This window comes from Fukomys damarensis, unplaced genomic scaffold (genome assembly GCF_012274545.1).
Source record: "Fukomys damarensis isolate Sample0158 unplaced genomic scaffold, DMR_v1.0_HiC HiC_scaffold_17, whole genome shotgun sequence".
NCBI lineage: Eukaryota > Metazoa > Chordata > Mammalia > Rodentia > Bathyergidae > Fukomys > Fukomys damarensis.
In genome coordinates, this window is record NW_022900929.1 from 41,466,581 (window position 1) to 41,487,669 (window position 21,089).

Consider the following 21,089-nt stretch of genomic DNA (forward strand, 5'->3'; position numbering starts at 1 on the left):
ACCCAGAGGAGCAAGTAGTAATTCCTTCACTTTTGTATAAGGTTACTGAGATGGGAGGGATGAAATGACTTGTAAATGGTCACACAGCTTGTGAAGCAAGGATTCGAATTCAGGACATCTGATTTAGGCTTTTCCAAAATAGTAGCTTCTCTTTCAATATTTGATGTTTCTTGTCAAATAAAAAAACTAACAAAATAAATTCCACTAAACATGTTGGTTTATAAATAGAGTGCAAACCAAGTGGAGGAAACCACGACAACATAACTCATCCTTCCCACCTAGAGATGTCACAGTCACCGCTTCAAAGGAAAACACAGACTTCTTCCATTAATTAAGTGGATGAATCAAGTTTCAGTCTCTGTGTCCTCTCTCCTTTCTGAACAATTTGTCTTTGAAAGGATTCCATTTGGGAAATGCGTGACCTTTACCCACCATGCTGTACTTAACTGAATGCTTTGCATCAAAAGTCACCATGCTGTTCAACATTTCACACCCACTGCCTTCCTGAGATACTTATCCCAGCTCCTTAAGGCTTGTTTTGTTGAAATCGTTTTATGAAATAAATCATATCAAAGTTTTAAAAAATTATTTCTAAAACTTTGCTTGTGAGGCTAAATATTTTTAACACCATGGCAACATGGTCAGGACTCTGGCTAATGTTTCCAGTCTTGTAGCAGAGTTCAGGCTTAATAAGCTACTGCCATGGACAAGTGGGCTGCACAGCAGGGAAGAACTAATAAATTAGGCACGGTCAATAATCGTTCCAGTCATGTCTTCTGGGGCTTCCTACAGGTGATAAATGAGCCACACTTGTCCTAATGGGTTCATCCACCCTGTCCCTTCTAGGATACATCAGCATGCACCAAGCAAACTACGTAGCTGATGAATGAGTTTAGGAATTACCTCTCACACTCAAAGTGCTTCCTCACACAACATTTCACCTGGTTTTGGGTTCCAATACTGCTTTGAGTGGGGTAGCGTGGAGCAAGATGATCTGCTTCATGATTTCGGCTGAGGTTTGCAGCGGGTAAGTGACTTGTCTAAGATGCATGGTTTATCATGTAGTCAAAAAACAGCAGAACTAAACTTTAAGCTTCAGTCTCCTAAAACCCATTCTGGAACTACTTTCAATATACCGTAGTAACCTCTGCCATGGAAATTGAACTATCCCTCAAAAGACTTGATTTATTGTTATTTGGTGGGGTTTTTGTTCTTGGTACATTTATGAAAGTTATATACACACAAATTACAAATGCATTTTATGCCATCTAAGGATGTCTCCATCCTGCTAACTGTTCTGCAGAAGAATTGCTGTTAACCAATTTAATGTGATTATTTTAGTATTTTTATCATATCTCTAACCAATTTCTACTAATACTTTTTCTCTTGTAGTACAGTAAATGATACCACATTCTTCACTCCTATCTATCTCCCTCATCCCATAAAGCTCCAATATTACTTTTTAAATGAATACAGTACTCAGTTTTGACATTGCTATGATTTTGTAAATACAACTCTCAGTCCCAGATAATATATTTAAATTCTGATTATGCTTTTCCTGGTTGATTTACCCACTTTCCTTAACCCTACCCTCAGAAATAATCATTTTTTCTATTTTGCCTTCTTTCCTATGAACTTATTAAATGAACCCAAGACTTCCTGCTAACTGCATAAATTTCTTGTTGCTCTCTTGATATTCAGGTATACCACATGCATTACCTAAATATGCCATAAGAATCTTCTCCATGATTCCTTTGACATATCTCATTTGGAATGTATTCTTCTCCATGCATGCCTGCTATTCTATGTTGTTTTTTGTTGTTGTTTTTTACCCTGAAGATTCATTTGCTTCTATTGTGATAGATTTTTTTAACTTCCTGTAAATCGTCTTCCTGTTTCACAAATAGCACATCCTCTAGTAGCAAACTGGAAACAACTACATGAGAGATCAGATTTCTGAAACTTCACATATCTCAGAATGTTTCTAATATGACCTTACATTCCATTAAAGGTATGGTAGGTATAAGAATCTGGATTGGGGGTAATTTTCCTCCAGCATTCAGATCCATTTACAGATTGTAGTCATGCTATTGGAAAATCTGAAGTCACTTCACTTCTTGACTCCCTGTGTAATCTGTTCCTATGATCAACCCACCTACCCTCTCTTTCTAGAAGTTGGTAAATTTTCATTTTTGTCCAAAGTATTGGAAAGGTTCTAATAATAGTATGTATCTACTCTATTTCTTCATCCAGGTATCTACTTGGGCCATTTAAAATTGGGAATTTATGTCCATAATGTTAGGACATTCTTCCTCAGTAATTTTACTAATTCTTGTATGAATATGTAAAAAAATTATTTAGACATGCACTCATGAGAATTTATGAATGAGTGTTGGTATGTGTGAATCTTATAGTAAAAATCAAACTGCTTCTCACTTTCTCCTATTCCTGAATTAGAGTTCAGTTTTCTTGTTTGGCAAGTTCATTTACCAATTGTCCCTCTGTTTTTTTGAGCCTCAGAAATTTTGTGATTCTCATTTTTGTCTATGTTGTTGTTCTTAGCAGATGAACTAAAGAACTCAGTTTGGTTTATTCTTCAAATGTTATCATTCTAGACTAGAGATGTCAAACTTTTTGGAACTTTCAATGGCACCAAATAGCCTGTGGTGGCATGACTACCATAGATTCATCACCAACCATTGTTCTAGATCATACTGCTAGTGCTTGAGGGCTTGACCCATAAACAATAAAAGAATAAACCATGGTGCAGTAGAAATATCACAAGCACTGTAATCAGATAAATGTGCTTTAAATGTTAGCTTTGTTATTCATAGAAAATTCCTTCAATTTCCTTACTATTATATTGCAGGTAATAATACTTTGAAGTAAAGAAATAATTTGCTGGACTTTATAGATGCTCATTAAATTAGGAGCGTTGTCCTTAGCGGCACAGAAATTGGTTAGGCACTATGCCTTTGAACATATTTATACACTCTGGACCCATATTCACACTAGCAAGAAGGAGACTTTTCTTACTGATATTGTTTTAAATTTTCAGCACCTATTAATAATAAAAAGCAAGCCAACTTTTAGTTGGTAACATTATTGCTTTTAAATATACATATAATGATAAAAAACAGTATTCCAAGTTAAATATGGATTTAAGTTGAGGAGAAACATTTCAATACAAGTGTGTTCTATGCAACCTCAGCAACCTACCTACCTCTAATTTGAGTCTTGACTATGACTTATGTTTTTAAAGATACTTTTCATTATAAAAATTATATATGTATATTCAAGAAATTAAACTATTTCTACTATACCAGGACACATTATACTAAACAATTCTTTATTGCTCTAAATTTAAATGTTAGTGGAATTCCTGCCATTTATTTAATAACGTTGGTGCTCTTAAATGTAGGAGTACTCATCACTGATCTCATTTAAACGGTCACCTTTGCTTCCTAAGATCACACTAACAGGGAATCACTTATCCTAATTCTGTTTAGGGAGCACAGTAACTGAGTCTGCCTGTGGTTACCCTTTCATCAGAGTAGTGGACAGAGACACTGATTTCAATTGAGGAGGGAGCAATATGTGGCCCGAAAGTGAGAATCAAAAAGGATGCATATCTGGCAAGCTTGAATTGAAGAACTGGACGAGGAGCAGGGAGAGAGGAATTCTTCCCACTTTTCACAATGACACAAATTCAAACATACACTAGTGGACTGGCAGCATCACTTATGAGCTTTCCTTCTCACTTCTGTCGACTCTTCCTTAACAGGATCAGGAAGGCCAATACACATTACCCAAAATCAAAATAAAAACAAAACTAGTCAGGGGAAAGATCAAGAACATGATGGCGCGTGCTTTGTTCCTGCTAAGCAGGTCCTGGGCTGCCTATACTGCTAGAGACACCGACTCTCCCTGAGAGCGCTGCCCTTTTCCCTTGTGTCAACATTCAGTCTCCCATTCTACCCTCCAACTCTACAGCCTCCTCCTTCAGGACCTCACTCATATCTCATCCATGTATTTGCTCAGATATTTAACTTGTTCCGCAAGACAAATGAGTTAACTGGCAAAGGGGATGAGTATTGCTACCTTGCAAACTGTACCTTTTTTTTTCAGGACAAAGAATAGCCAGTTTATTGTACAGTGAGTGGTTTCAACAGAAAAGGTTTGCAAATTTGTAAGTAGTTTAGCTGACCCAGTAAATTCATGTTAAAAGAAAAACAAGATACTGTTAACTTTTAAAACCCCATGGCTAATCCTTAATCTCACTAATCCACTTAGCTATAATTGAGAGCTAAGTATAATTTGTATTTTAAATTGTTTCAATTGCAAAAATAGCACATACATACACAAATAATTACTGAATATACCAGCCTCTGCCCAGGCACATGGTAAACTACAATTCAGATTACATGAGTGTCATTTAACTGTTTTGGTGAGGCTTTGGAAAAGAGTGGAGCTATATCAGCAAATACAATCTGTCATCCTCAAGTGGGCATCATACTGACTGTAGTTTAAGATACTTAAACGGCAAATTTCTCTTTCTTGAAGTTCATTTCATACATGAATTTATATCTTCTTGTAATTCAGATTTAAGGTAGAAGGTTCAAGTACTAACTAGTCGTATACAAAATTGAGGTTGAGCTAAGATTCTCAGCTAATCTAGTTGCTCTGCAAAAATCAAGACATGGGAATTAAAATTTCTATGGACGTGACACCTGTATTCAATATGAATTAGTCTAGAAATATTAACAATTTTCAAACTTAAAAAGAAGATTTGCATATTTATTGACTTCCTAGACTGTTTATTTTACATAGTGCCTCATTTGAAAAGGCATAAAAGAATTAACACTTTGGGATAAATGCTTTTAGTATAAACATTTACAGAGTGATAACAGATATCAAAAACTTCAATGGAGGGTCCTGTCTTTACAGAACTGTTTAAGTGTATTCCCAAATATGTCTAAATAGCACATATGAAAGAACATGTTCAAATATATAGTTTTAAATATTTACAGAAAAAGATATCGAAATTATCTTTAAAAATACACGTAAGTGAATTTACATCTCAGCCAACACTATCAATGAAATTTGTGGCTTTTATACTGAAGGTTAACTACTAATTATATTTCCTCAATTTATATACATGATAATAGCATCCATAATGCAGTTTCCAAAGCAGTATTTAGTAAATACCCAGTTCATTAAGTAGTTCAACTTTATTGAGAGAGACTACAAACTACTGTTAGCCAAAAAGGCAGTTTATTTTTATTCTTTGGTAAAATTTCCAGAATATGCTGACTTTTTAATAGCTACCTGAAGAGTTCCTATCTCATTTTCCAAGTAAAAAGTAGTTTAGCTTTCCTATTTTCAAGAGAATGCAGTTTTCATAATAAAGCATGATCACAGAAATGTGTCAAAAATGTATACTTGGGGGCTGTGACACTGGAATAATCTAAAATACATTAATATTACTGATTTTGACTCTGAGGCATCAAGACATGACAGGATTTGGCCTATTTTTTTTACAGGGATAGCAAGGGCAGTATAGCCACAAGCGTGTAAGAGCCACACTAAAGAACAAAGGCCACAGAGGCTTGTGCAGTCCCTCTTTAACTGAGGTCAACCAGAAATAATCAAACAACAGTGTTATCTTAAAAATTTGATAGTAATACCAATATCCCTTTCTTCTTCTAAAACTGTACTTTGTAAAATGTATGTTCCATAAAATATCATTAAGTAGTCAGTGAAAATAAAACCAGTATTTTGTGCTTTAAGTTGGCAAATGCTGTTTTAAACAGGGTTAATCTATTTTTTATGCTACAGAAATTCTCAATGCCTTTAATAAGTTTAGTATACACTGTGAATCCCCATATCATTTTAATATACAGCATTTTTAAATTGGTTCACCTAAAAAACTCCTTCCTAGAGAGCACCTATTCACATTCTGTGCAGTATTGATGAGTGGCCCACTGGGGAACCCTACATGTACGGTCTCAGCACCACTGTTTGGGGTGGTCAGTGGTTAGGAAGTGGTATTAACTGGAACAGTCAGAAAGAAGGATCTGTTACATGGTATATTAGTCTCCTATTGCCATTATACCAAATTAGCACAAACATTAAGTGGCTTCAAACAACATGGATATATCTTATAGTTCTACAGGTTAGAAGTATGACACATCTTACTGGGCTGAAATCAAGGTGCTGATGGGCTGTACTCCTCTCTGCAGCCTCTGGGCAGAACGTGTTCCTTGCTTTTTCCAGTTCTACAGGCTTCCCACATTCCTGGGCTCAGTGCCCCCTTCCTCTGTCTTCAAAGCCAACAGCACTACATACTTCGGATCATTCTTCTGTAGTTCTCTCTCTCTCTCTCTCTCTCTGATCACAGCCAAGAACCTTCAGCTTTTAAAGATTCATTTTAAAGATTCATGTGATTAGATTAGATCCACTTGGCCAGGCCAGAATAATCTCCCCATCTCAACACTGTCAAAGTCCCTTTTTGCCATGTAAGGTAACATAACCACAGACTCTACAGATTAGGGTTTGGACATCTTTAGGGGCCACTATTCTGCCTACCACATATGGGTTGGTAAGGAAAGCTTCAGAGTTCTTGCCAGGAAACAAGTTTGAGGAGTAAGAAAGAAACTATCATTGTTTTGATATCTCAACTATTCCTCATAATGTCACAGTAGCACCAGGGAATGAAAAATCGTTTTCTGATTAAGGGATATAGAGTAAAAAAGAATATAATGAACGTGTTCCCCAGCATTAAGAATATGGCTCTGCCAGGCAAGTAGGAACATACCTATAATCCCAGCACTCTAGATGCTGAGGAAGGAAACTTGCAAGTTCAAACCCAGTCTGGGAAACTTGATAAGATCCTACCTCAACATAAAAATTAGGCTGGGTTGGGGATACATCTCAGTATGAAGGCCCTGGGTTCAATTCATAGTACTGCAAAAACAAAAACAAAAATAAAAATAAAAATAAAAATTGGTTCTGTCTTTACAATATGGAGAAAGAAACACAAGTGCTCCAGGAATCAGATATTTCACAAACAGAACAAGGTGGCCTCTCAACAACAGAGGCTGATTCTATAGGTTGCATACTTTCTAGTAAAGGGTACATCTTCAAATTAGTGTAATCAAGATTGTCCTAAGGAGCCATGCTCTCATTGTTTCCTGTGAGGCAAGTACTACACTGTTCCATTTACATGTAAGAAAATGAGTATTTTTCCTTTTCTTGGTGCTAGAGATTGAACCATGGCCTTGCATATATGAAGCATATAGTCTATTACCAAGATATACCTGGAGACCCAGAAAATTAGTATGTTCAGTAGATATCTGTTACTTAACAAGATCTTATTTTAACCAAGCCAATAAAAACCACATCTATTTCCAAAGTCTGAATTCTTAATCCTATGTAACACTGTGTCTATTTACTTAAAAAAAAAAAATCCACCTCTCCTATACTTCTCTCTCTCTATCCCTGACCCAGAGTAAGATCGCTCCTGTGTCTCCGTCTGATCTGAAAGTGTGGACGTGTAGTCCCAGGAGTGTGTGTACACACACGGGTGCTCATGCACATGTTCAGGAGCTCTTTTTCTGTCACTTGTCTCTTTATAAAGCATTATGCTTTGAATATATCTTTCTGTTTTGATCTACAAGGACATCAACACATCTAGGCCAGAGGCAGGCTATATCACAATACTGAATACACACTTTGGGGTCACATATAGTTTCAAAATATGGCTAGATAACCATGTGTAAAACACTGGTCAGTTACTTCAGCACCATGAACTTCATTCAGCCTCTTTATCTCGTGAGAGAGAAGAAATAATTGCGTTCACAGAATCATTGTAAGGATTAAAAGAGATGATATATGTAAAAGTACCCGATAAATAATAATCACACTACAACTTGTCGTTGATACTATACTCTATTCCCTGCATGCATACTCACAGAAAAATGTTATTCAAAGTCCTTGTCTCTCTGAAAGATGCTTGACAATGTATCAATGTCACTTGTATGGCTATCAACCACAGGTTAATTCATGTTCTATTGTTATAGAACACTACTCAAGTAGTTATATAAAACTACTCAAAAACTTTTCTTCTAAAGAGTCCTGTCTGTCAAAGGAACTATAGCCCAAAACTTCTTGAAATTAGCTAATCACATCTGGTTTAGCTTTAGGCATTTTCTGGGAGTTTGCCAGCAGCTACGACATTTTAATGGCTACAATAAACCTCAAAGCCTCATCAAATCTTTTCTGTATGTGTGAAAATTATGCCCTCTTCAATTAAACATTCAATCTTGGTTCACACCAAGGCCTTATGGAAAAGGAGGTGAAACTTGAATAAGAACGTGAGATGAAACGAACCGCCACAATTCTGATCATTTTGCCAGATGGTATTTAGAAGAAAAAGAAATTCATTAGAGGACCCTGGGTGTATATTTTCTTTAAATATTTACTGGGTACCTTTCATGTGTTAAAAATACTGGCATCTCTAAAGATTAGCAGGTCATTTTTGTTTAAATATTCAATGTGTGTGGGGTGGGAGGAATTGTTCCTTCATTTGTTTTGTGGAACTTTGTGTCTTTTGGAGAAGCCCAGTTGTAAGCAGTGAAATAACTGAGGCAATGCTCAGTTTTGCTTCCTATGGAACTCTACATGCTTCAGAAGCTCTGTACTTCTTGAAGACTGGCTGAAGAAATTGTCAGATGGAATAAGAAGACATCCAGGGTGACACCTAAGAGCCTCTCTAGACAAAATTAGGTGACCCAAAGTCAAGGGCCGTGGGGAAACCCTGCTTTCCACTTTCCTCCTAAGCCACTCTTATCCCCTCGCTATTTATCATCAAACTCACAAGATGTCACAGGGAGGCAGGCTGCCCTGGAAGCAGAAAGGGAAATATCAAACAGTGATCAGGTTTCTGCTCAAAAGTCCACACAATGGGCCAGGCTGAGGGTTTTACAAGAGCAAAGGGACAAGAAGAGCTGAGCACTCAGGGACACACATGGTGTGAACAACTTGGATTTCTCATTACTAGTACTTGCTGCTGCCTTGAAGTCAGGTCTGCGCCCATTTCTGCCAATGGAGAGGGAAAGGAAAAAACTTGTATGTGATAACTTACTCTGCTTTATTACAATACTCCTCAGGCTCCTCATCTTAGATAAGGATAAAGCTGTCAGTTCTTCAGGAGGGAGAAAAATGACTGCCAGGTCATACGTGTATGCGTGAGTGGGATATCCATTTGGTCCAGTTCACTCTAGCTAACCACATCAACAGGAGAGGAAACAGCCCACATGCTCCTTTAAAAATAATTTACAAGGTAAAAACATTCAATTGTAACCACTATCCTGACTTAAGCAAATTTTATGCCTGAAGTAAAAATAAATGGCTCTCCCTGCCACCGGGAGCAGATCTTTCCCATTTTCCTTCCAACTCTAAGCTGTTCTTTGCCTGAGCATTAGGTTTCTGAGCACTCTTTCACAATAAACATTTTAAAAATGTTTATTTTATGTCTTAGTGTAAAAATATTCCTGGTTGAAACCCTTCAATTTCCTCAAGCTGTCTTTCTGGCACCCTGGCCTCCATTTCCACATTAACACACTCCCTCAGCTCTCCTCAGAGGTCTTCAGCCAGGGTGATGTGAGCCGAGGCGAGTGTATTTATAGTCCTGGACAAAGAGATGTCTCCACAGTGAAAACTCAAGACTTCAGAAAGGCCAGAAGAAAATTCTTGCCCACGTAAGACTTAGCTTTTAAAAGAGCCAAAAGGGGGCTTTCAGCATTTTGTTTTCAATAATTAAAAATGAAATTAAACTGAAATAGACTGTTTACTGTTTGTCTTGTCATCATATACATATATCAAGAAGCAAAGTAAACTGGCTAAGAAAACACCAGAGTTCTAATTGGGCAGACCTGCTTAGAGCTCAGTACATCTGCCCATGGCCAATTCCACAAATGAAACTTGTACAAGACTCATTTTTCTCATCCATAAAATGGAGTTAATGGTTAATGTGGTTCCTGCCTATTTGAGTTCTTATAAGAATGATAGGAAAAAAACAAACTATGCTTCCAATAAAGGGTTCCTGCTGTTATAATACAGTTGTAAATGCTGAATGTCAATACAACAAGATACAGACATAATAAACAAAGATCACCATTAGTAAAGGAAAAGGATGCATAAATACAGTGCCTCCAAGCAATGCTCAGAGGAACAAAGCTTCAAGAGGGCCACAGGGGAAAGTTTCATGAAGTCTGTACCAATTCTACTCTGTGATACTCAATTCTACTCACAGATACTCTGTGAGGATGTAGACAATGCTCTAAAAGCATATTTTAAAAATGTAGTCTTAGCTGTTATCTAATAACACAATGGTTCCTGTTACCTTCTAGTTGCTTCTTCAGTTTTCTCAAATCTCCTATGAGGTCTTCAAACTTGACTTGAGAGGCCAGGAAGAAATCTTGGGGTTCAGGCAGGGGGAAAACACTCTTTTCTGTTCCAGCTTCCTAAAAGATATGGTAAACAGAAGTACATTCTATTTCCCAATTGTCACTTTCAGTTGAAATTCCAAAGTAGCAGTGCAAGGGGAAAAAGTTTTAAATTCCATGTTCAAGCAAAAATCATCACAAGACTTGTCTGTTATTCCTAAATTTAGACTTACTCCTTGGAAGTACTTCTGTACCTCTCATAGTATCTTTTGGGTTTTACTGGCACTGACGTTAACTATCTGGCCCTGGCATGGGCTACATTCTGTCTTGCCCTTAGGAATCAAGAGAAAACTGTTAGAGAGGTCCTACTCCCATGGTAAAAAGCACAGGTAGAACAGATGAAAGTACTTAAATTTAAAGTCCCTGCCTGAGATGCACCATGCTAGGATTTAGATTCATCCAAGACATATGTGAACGGTTGTGAACTGGGTAAAGATGGTGCCACAGTGGAAAAGGCAATCATCTTCCCTAGGCCTTTCTCTGCAATTCAAAGCTTGGGAAGGGCAACAAGAATATGCATGATCAAATCCTTCCCACATTTGTAAAGATTTCCCAAATTCCATTTGGCTTATCTTAAAAGGTATTACCAAGGGCACCTTTGGGTATGACTTTAACAATTTCACAGCGAAATCTGAGAAAGGACCTAATCTGAGAAACACTGCAAGGGACAAAAAAAATCTTCTGACACACTGAAACATAAGCTGAGCATCAAATATCTTCTGCAGCCTAGCCTGCCTTCTCCCTGAGTTGTTTAATGTAAGCTTTGTGTCTTGCATATCTTAGGCAGTCTTCAGTTATTCCTCTTTCCACACATACACGCTACTTTGCCAGCTATCCTTCACATTCCATCTTTCCTGCTGCCATTAGGATTAATTCCAAGCTCTAAAATTGCTTTACAAGACACTTTATGATTTGGCTTCTGTCTACAGCTACAGTCTTATTTCTACCTTCCCCCTATCTCCAACTCCCTTTCCTAAAACTTTATTAAACAACAGAACAGTCCACAGTATCTTGCCTCTAGGTCTCTGTCCAAAAAATTATCCTTTTTCCAATCCCTCTCTAGAGACTCTTCACAACTCCTTGTTGGTAGTCATTCCTCAATCTCTAAACAAATGTCACCTCCTCAAAGATGTCCCCTAACTTCCTGCACTTAAATATTTTCTCCTTTAAGAGCTACTTATAGGGAACACTGTTGCAGCACTTACTCCACTAATTTCAAAATTGCTGTGTTAGTTTGTATGTCTTCCCCATTGGACTATAAACACCGCAATAGCAAGGACTGAATCTTGTACTAGCTGCAAAGTACAATGGCTTGGCCATCAATGAACTGTTTTTTTTTGTGGTAGGCACCATTACAAACAACCTATAAAACATCGTTTTGGAAAGTCTGTACCTTTAGGAGGAGACATGTAATTTTTTGCCATATTTTTCATGTGGTTTCAGGAATTCCTGGACTCTTCCTTTATGCCCTTTAGTTTTATCTGGGATGCTCGGAGAAGGAACTTTCCTCATTTTATCAAGATACAATGCATTTTTAAAAAAATCTTCCTGTACTTATTCAGTTAACTAAAAATCAGTGGGAGCAGTACCCTAGGCTGGGTCAAGATGGAATATCTAAGGTACCACTACAAACCCCTCATGGTCCTGTATACTGGAAGAACTCAGACGTAGTACTGTATCTCTTCCTCACCTCCAAACTGTTTATCAGATTTAGCCCTGGTTTAAATTTTTTTTTTTTAATTAGAAAAAGAGAAAATGCTTCTGAGAAAATTAGCCTGGTAGCAACTCTTTAAAAGCTGCTCAGTTGGAGTTCAAACACATAACTTTGTGTGGATTTCCTTAACCTCCACAGACCTAGACCTGGACACAATGCCAGGTATGAAGAGCAGGAAGCTTGAAGCAGAAGTCACCTTTCTTTGGCTAATTGCTCATCACCACCAACCACAAAAATCATCACTCATGTTCCTTGGGAGAAAGGACAGCTTCATAAATCACAGTTCCACACTCTTGCTGAGTGAAATGCATTTTGCACAGTGAAAGCCAGGAAAGAACTACACAAATGTAGACTTTTAATTTTTCCTAGACTGGGCCTATCCCACATTTGCTACTATTCTTATAAATATTTCCTCCATAAAATCAATTCCACTGGGTTCTGCTCTCTTCATATATCACAAGCAGAATTTCAGCCTTTTTAAACAATGCATTTGACTTGGTAGGTACAGGCAGACCATGCCACCCCAACTAAGGGTTAGAAATGTTACCTTTTTTCTTCAGGACAATTCTTTTGCCACATTGTACCTGCTGTCAGAACTCAGGAAATACTATCATTCATCTATCTATCTGTCTGTCTGTCTATCTATTTCAGTTCACAAACTCGATTCTTGTCACAATTCTGGTCACAAACTGAGTTGGACAAGAACTGAATGAAATTCAGTGGTGAGGTTCAATGCTCATCTTATGGGGAAATTTGATTCAGTTCTCATCCATTTTGGTTTATGACCAGAAGCATGGAGGGAATTGAGTTCATCAACTCAACTGCTGCTTCTAAATTTTCTGAAGCTCAGTGTCATTCTCACTCTGAGAATAGCTTTCAACTCCTCACATTTAGTTCTTTATGAGAATGAGTCATCACACTCTTGTAGATATTTATATTATATCTAACTCAGCAAGGGTTTATTGCAACCTGCATTACAGACACTAAACAAGAGACAACAGTAAATTTCTTATCTCATGGGGCAAGGCCAAGATGATTGGCCACTGCCTGTATTAGTACAGATAAAGCAATAGAAGATGTGTCATGAGAGAGATTCAATTAAAGTGCGTTCTAGCTTCAGCAGTGAGAGCTTCAAAGACATCCTCCAAAGGATGTGAGCAAAACCTTCATGGAAGAAGAATTATGTAAAATTAAGACTAAATTATTTTTTACAATGTAATGTTTTATAATGTTCCACATTACAAAAGTGACACGTTCTTTATGTTTAACTGTTCAAATTTTTAAAATTCATTTTTCTAATTCTAATATCCAGAAATAAACATTTTAATACATATTTTCTCATGTTTTTCTGTTTGCATATATTATATATATATATATATATAATATTTTAAAATGGTGATTTAAAAGCAGATCAATTCTTTCTAGTGCCGTAAATTTTCCCATAAACACCTTTCATAATAGTACAGTGTTCTGTTATATGACTGACATTATTTATTTGACTTTAGTCCCTATCATTGGATACCTACTGAAAGTTTTCCAATATTTGGCTATGATCAATTTTTGTAAGCAAAATAGTGATACAAGTGTTTGCTTATTTCCTGAGGATAAAAGTTCCTAGGGAAGTTATGTATATTTCTATGTTTTTTTTTGCTACAATGGGTTGAAAATTAGCATATCCCCATGTGTTAGGAAAATGGGTCCCCTGTGGATAGGCACAGGTCCCTGAGCAAATAGCTTGACAAATACATGGCACCTTCATGCGGATTTTTTCAAAGCTCCTTTTATAGGAGATACAGTGGGTGATTTGAGGGCAGGCTAGATACGAGTCCCTTTGACCTAGCCACTGTCAGCAGAGAATAATCTGACGAACCACACGTGACCGTCTCGAGAAAGGTGTGGGCAGTGCATATTACCAATTGCATATCTAGTGGAAATTTATAGCTTCTATTCCTCTTATAAATTACCTGTTATGTCTCTTGTCAGTTTTTGTGTGTGTGAGAAAGGCCAAGTTATCTTGTCCTTATTGACACTAAAGAACTTGTTATTTCTTACATCGCAAATATTTTCCCCAGAAGAAGTTTTCTTCAAGTCATATCAAGATGCTAAAGTTTTGAAATATTTTACTTAGAAACTGAAGTTTTTTTTATTTTTCTGCATCTGAAGTCATCATTCTTTCCTTTCATGGTTTCTGCTTTGAAAGAACTTTGCTACTCAAAATTGAAATGCCTTTTATGGTTTCATTTTTTGTTTGCTGTTTCATTAACTATTCATTAGAAACTTACTTTGGTCTCTGGTATAAGGTAGAGGAGATCATTTAATTTTTTCCTCTTTAAAATCACTTATCTCATACTTAACACTTTTATTTAGATTCATTTGAGATTTTCTTGAATTACTGATCTGATAATCAATAATTATTAGAGCTTTATCTATTCTTACTTTAAAATCCTGATCAAGTTTTGCTGTTTTTCTCACATATAATATTTAAAATCATTGCATCAATTTCTAAGATTGATTGAAACTTTAACTCCTATTTCCACTAGGGGTACATGCTACTTCTAAAATTGCAATAAATAAAACATATAACACAGATCTATTTTCCTAACCACATTTTATGTGCACAGTAGAATATTGTTGATTTTAAGAACACTGTTGTCCAGCACATCTCTAGGACTTTTTCATCTTCATGGCTGAATCTGGATATCAACTGAACAACAACTCCCCCTTTCCATCTTCCCCTACCACTGCCAGCTATCAGTCCACCTTTTATTCCTATGACTTTGAGTACTTTAGGTAGTTTTATAAGATATCTGTGTAGGATTTGTGTTTCTGGGATTGGATTACTTACTTCTCAGTATAATGTTCTCAGAGTTGATCCACATGTAGCATAAGACAATAGTTCCTCTTTTTACAATTAAATAAATAGTCCACAGTTTTAGTCATTCATCTGTGGATGTTTAGACTATTTCTAAATGTTGACTTATTTTTAACAATGTTGTAAGGAACATGAGAGTGCAGCTATCTCACAAAAGTAAGACTGCTAGATCATATAGTAGTAGTTCTATTTGTTAATGTTTTGAGGATCTTCTCTACTGTTTTCCATAGTATTTTTACCATTTTACATTCCCACTACCCATGCTCAAAGATTCCAATCTTCCCATTTTGTTGACACTTGTTTTTGGCTTTTTAAAAAATAGAGCCATCTGAATGGGTGTGAGGAGATACCTCACTGTGGTTTTATTTTGTATTTCCCTGTTAATTAGTGATACTGAGCTTTGCTTGCACTTGCTGATCATTCATATGTCTTTATATTTTTTGCTTCCCTTATATGTTTAAGTCCTTCTCATAACTTTCAGCAAAATTATGTATCTTTCTTCAAAAGGGCCTGCACTTTTCTAGGCAAATCTACAATGCATATGTTACTATATCGTTGACATATAATGTCATTGAGAGTTTTCCCTGAAAAGATCTTTAAATTTATTACTTCTGGAGAGGAGTAAGAAGAGGGAGTGAAAGTTTTATATAAAGGCTGCATACTGCAGACAATACTACAGTTCCAGGTAGGGAGAACATCAGAAGTAAAAATATATTAGTAAGTAAGCAAGGACAGGGTGCATTTGAAAAACATCAAGTCTTGGGCTGGATCACAGAATGTGTGGAGAGGAAAAGTTAAAAAAGCATGGTTGTGAAAGACTGGAATTACAGTGGGTAGCATCTCAATTCACTTGAAAACAGGGAGTCAGTTTTGTTTCGAGTGAAAAAGAAAGTGCTATCAGAACCACAAGGAAAGAGGATGTGGGTGGTGCAGAGCAGTGCTAGTTAGTGGCGAGGAGATGAGCCAGGAAGCGTTGCACTCTCCATTTTGGCTCCCTTCAAGCCTCAGTCATCTGGAGTAAGTGGGAGAGAAAAATATGGAAAGATGGCATAAAGGAATCAGGTGATGGACAGAGAAGAACCAAAAAGGAGCACATGGCTTCATGCCCAAATGACCACAATTTATGATCCTTGACAGAAGCAGGAGAAATTTGGTGGGGTTTGGAGAGGGAGCCTGATTATAGATTCACTCAGAACAGATAAGACCATGGTGAAGGTGGGGAAGGAGGACGGGAAAATGATTAAAGAGTTCATGAGCGTTTTGTCTGTGTGCTGAGTGGAATTGTAAGCCTTCTGAAAACAAGGCCCTGCAACCTTTATTTTTCTTCCTTTAATGTGTTATAAACACTGTTTCTGTGACTAGTTAGGATGAGTCCTGACAACATCTTCCTTTGAGAATTTCTCTGTTCAAATGGATTGCTATATTTTTCAACAACTTAACAAAAGCCCCTTCTTTTCTTCTCAAAGTTCAGGCTCCTCGTTCCCATTTTAACAAGGAATGAAATAAAAAATTACGCTCAGGTGGATTCTCATAAAAATGTTTATTTCTAACTGCAAATATAATCAAAACAAAGAAGTTGGATCTTTTTCAAGTTTTTTGTCTCCAACTTCTTCATAGAATGCATTACTGGTACAATTTTGTTGCTATGTCTTAGTTTCTAAATTTTGTTCCGTATCTCAGAGTCCGTTTTCTACTGTAACCAGATTGCTGAATGGATCTAGAGTCTCTTATAGTCTGGCCAGCTGGTACCAAGGCAACTAGGGTTCTCTCTGAAGTTATGGTATATAGTGGATTGAGAATCAATAGATTTGTAATACTGAATAATGCTACCCTTTGAAAAAGTCAAGCATATTCTTTTGGCATCAAGGTTCTTGCTATAAAACATGGAGTTTGGAGAGCTCTAAATTGTAGGTTGGACTTGAAATTTGAAATCCTCTCATCCATCTATCAGTCATTCAATTTGTGAATGCCAAGAATGTGTAGGGCTCAAAACCCATTAGTGCAGTTTCCCACATAATGCTGTTTCCTACCTGATCGTAGTAACGCAAGTAATACTTCACAACGTAGTCCACCAGGTTAATCCCATTATCCTAGGTTTAAAAGAAAAACTCCAATGACAATTGTTCACATGAGACTCTGACATGTTAAACAGCTGAGAGCTGAAATCCCAGCTCAGCTTGTGACACTTTTAATTCATGAGACTTGGTCCTAATTTTAAGACTTGCAAGATTTTTCTCCCTCCTTTTTCTTTTTTAAATAAAACTTTACAAAGAAATGACAAGTCACTGTCCTTTGGTGGAGGGCATATAGCTCATAAGACCTTTGAGATAAAGGCTAAACCAAACACATTTTTTAAATGCTGCCTAATATTTTCTGGCATAGAACCAAGACAGGAGGGGGTGGGGAGTGCTAAAGGAAACAGAACAGAAAACCATCCCTACCTTCCTATACCTTTCAAAAACTGCCAGTTCTTAACGGCAATCCAGGCCAGTTTAAAAGGAAAGCCAAGCCACTTTACGACCCTGGGAGGCCAGGGGAGAGCAGGCCCTCCCACAAGGCAGCCTTTGTGTCCCTTCACAGGGGTCTAATTCTAATTCGACAGTGTGTTTCCCCTCCCTCCATCCTCTGTTCCCTGTGGGATGCCCAGATATGGGCTGTTTGTTTCTAAAGAGGTAGCACTGCAGGGGTGTGGAGCCAAATGATAATCAGGCTCAGAGAATCTGACAGTAGACCCCAGACCAACAGTGGCCAAAGAATAATTCAACTGGTGACTCAGCAATCCTCCCACTCAAGAGAGCAAGTTACAAGTAGCCAACACTAAAGCTCAAAGGGACTCCAGAACTGTATGCTGTCTCTTCTCTCAATATTCAATCAATGTGTTAGAACAAAACAAAACAAAAAAGATTAGGGATTATGTCACTGAAAATAAAGTCTAATATGAAAACCTATCTGTATGAAAACCTATCTGTATCCAAAAGTCAAAAGAACCCCACCACCACCAAACACGCCTGCTGCCAAATAACTGGTTATTGTTAGGGGAAAGACAGGAATAAATGGAATGATCTGGAATGCTTTTCTAAAAATATTAAAAATACAGAAGGAAAATAATGGCAGATCACACACAGAAACTCAATACGAAAAATAAATACCCGACTTTTGACGTCCTTGAGTTTGGGCAGGATTTCTAAGCTATATCCATCGGCTTGACCCCGAGTCCTATTTCCTCCATTCATGTAATTTCCAAAAGCCAGAATGAGAGCTAAGATATCTTTCACACTCTTCATGTGCAGCAAGCCCTGTAACAGCAAATACAGATTATTACGGTCTTAACTCCTAATATAACATGCTCATTCAACAACAAATATTTATTGAGTACCTAAGCAAGCTATCTATTGGGCTTGTTATCAATAGGATTAACAGGTAGTGAATTGAAAAATATACTTTACTTAGCCATATGTGTCTTTAAAAAAGTTAATAACCATCATTTCTACCCATGAAAGAAAATTATAACTAGTACATGATCTCGTAATGGGAATTAAATCTTTGTGTTTACATTTCTATCTGTGCCACTTTTATTTTTAGTACTTTGAAGTGTTTATAAATTGATAAAAGGGAGCTGGTATATTTAGGGTAGACTATAATTTTATATTGCACACTGGATTCTGAAGTCAATGGAAATTCATGTACCAATCTCTCATTATCACAATCAATTATCTCACTTGTGTCTCTAGAATCCTTTGATCTAACTATGGAGACACATTTCAGACCACCAAGTGCATGACTCTCAGACAAAATATTCTTCGAATCTGGAAAGTCAATCAGGAAACAAAATGTGCTATTTAGACTGGTTTTGTATTAGCGAGTCTGTACCCTGCAAGATATTCAGAATTTTTTTAGAAGAAACCTGTAAAAGTGTCATTTTCGCCATCTCCCTCTCTTATTCAGTCTGTGCCTCCCCCTGCTCCTACATGGGCACACAGCTATCACATTAACCCTTAGAAAAAGGACTCAATCTGAAGTCTGAGAGGCCTTCTATGAGGCATTAGTTGGTTTCTACCACTTTCAACAGCCTCCTTTATCCCAATAAGTATAAGAATACTCTTTTAAACGATATAGCAAACATACCTTAGAGGCTCGTGTGACAATCTCTACCTTCCGGTGCAAAGAGGTGACACCTTCAGAAAAGACAGACCTGAAGATGATGCATTGGGCACGCTCAGCAAAATTAGGGATCTGGGCTAACTCATGCAAAAATCTATAAAAGTAAACATAAAAATGGATCATTTCACTTTATACTGAGTTACAAAATAATAGGGGAGTTGATAAAGATCCACTATGAGAATATTACTAGTTTAACAATTATTAAAGGTATCAGATAAGCTGATTCAAAAACTCCAGGAGTACATGTTCTATTGTTCACAACAGAGCCACTGTTTTATGGGTTTCTGGGATGCTGAACAAATGTATAGCACACACATTATTTTAGGAACAGACAGTTTGTGTAAGAATGTTAAAGTTAGCTATTTCCTGCTCTCTAAATAAGAGACTACACCCAGGTGGAAAGACCTAGCCTTTAGTATATGAGAAATAAACTTCCCTGTGATGCAACATTTGCTAAAGGTACATTAAAACAAACTAAGCAAGATGAAGACATCAAGCAAATATCTACAGTTAAGTGATAAAAAATATACTGAATTAAGGTTGCTACTATATTTGCTCAATTACACAAACATCTATAATGACCAAATTCTACATGTTTTTGTTTACTTTTCATATCAATTTACACACACACACATTTCATAGCTCAGTACTTGGAATGAAGTACACAGTCCTTAAGTAGACAATCTAAAGTTTCTTTTAACATATGGCAAGGCAGATCTTAAAAGCTAAAGGTGAGTACTAAGTTCCACACAGTAGCTCACTGTCTGAGCAGTTGGGCACTGATGTCCTCTGCAAAATTAAGTTGGAAAAGCTACACACTCTTCAGGCCTACCACCAGAGGAAAGGGTATAAGTTAAAATGGGTGGGAACAGCTGGATATGAATTCAGAAAGGGAGAGAATCAACTAACAGCCATTAATTTCATTTTGGAGTAGAAATGATGATTAATTGATATTTCTGAAAGTTTTGGTGAGCTTATAACATTATTACCTTGAAATTTTGCAATCTTTCACCAAGCATGCTTCCACAGAGAAAATTGGAGCATAGTTCTTTCTCTAGATTCCTAAAGTTTTCTTGGCTAATAATCTGTGCCATTTGTACCTATTGGAAAATTTGGGCTTTAATGTATTTCTCTAATTCTCAGCTGTTTCTCTAAATTATCCTACGACTAGGTAATAATTCTTTCCCCCATTTTTTTATTGAGTTTATTGGTACTTTTTTTCTCATTGAGTTTATTGGTACATCTTAGGTATACAGTACAGTTACATTCATCATTGGGATCTTGTACCTTTATATGACAGATTTTGGTTCTCATCTTTTCCCCATCCCCCTGCCCTCCCTTCACCCTGCCCCACCTTTTAAAAATGGTATTGAGGTGATGTGAGGAAAACATGGACAAAAATAAGTCTTGTTTTAAATTCTGTATCTCTGATTATTTTGAAAAAGCCTATAATGGAATATAAAATCCGAAACCCCTAGAAATTTGGAAGTGGAACACAATGAAAAAATTATACCCTGTAAATTGTTTCTTCTATCACCAGTATGCACAAATATATGAGAACTGGAAAAGTCATAGGAATAGCAGCCTTTGGTCCTGTGATGAGTATGGGAATATTTATTTACTTGAATGCTGAGAGCTAACTTCATCATGTGACATGGAATATCAATTTCCAAGTATAATCCAGAGCAGAGCGGAGTGGAGAGGGAAACTGAGAAATTTAACATTACTTTTGGGTAGAACCACGTGACTGACAATAAGTACAAGTGCAGTAGCCACTCAGAGTGTTGGTTCTTTAGGTATGCATGTAGCATTTAGTGTCAGGCATTGAGCTAAG

At 36.9% G+C, this 21,089-nt stretch overlaps 1 protein-coding gene across 10 annotated transcripts in view; it reads right to left on the reverse strand.

The window, feature by feature from the left end:
* The window catches only part of Fmn1 (formin 1), a 378,745-nt gene that overhangs the window by 98,265 nt on the left and 259,391 nt on the right, over positions 1-21,089 (reverse strand). For all 10 annotated transcript variants that reach the window (XM_033765033.1, XM_033765032.1, XM_033765037.1 and 7 more), the window contains 4 exons: positions 19,220-19,349; positions 18,244-18,390; positions 17,125-17,184; positions 10,406-10,526 (listed from right to left, as the gene is read on the reverse strand). In XM_033765033.1, the coding sequence (XP_033620924.1) occupies positions 10,406-10,526; positions 17,125-17,184; positions 18,244-18,390; positions 19,220-19,349 (458 nt within the window). The remainder of the gene's footprint in view (positions 1-10,405; positions 10,527-17,124; positions 17,185-18,243; positions 18,391-19,219; positions 19,350-21,089) is intronic.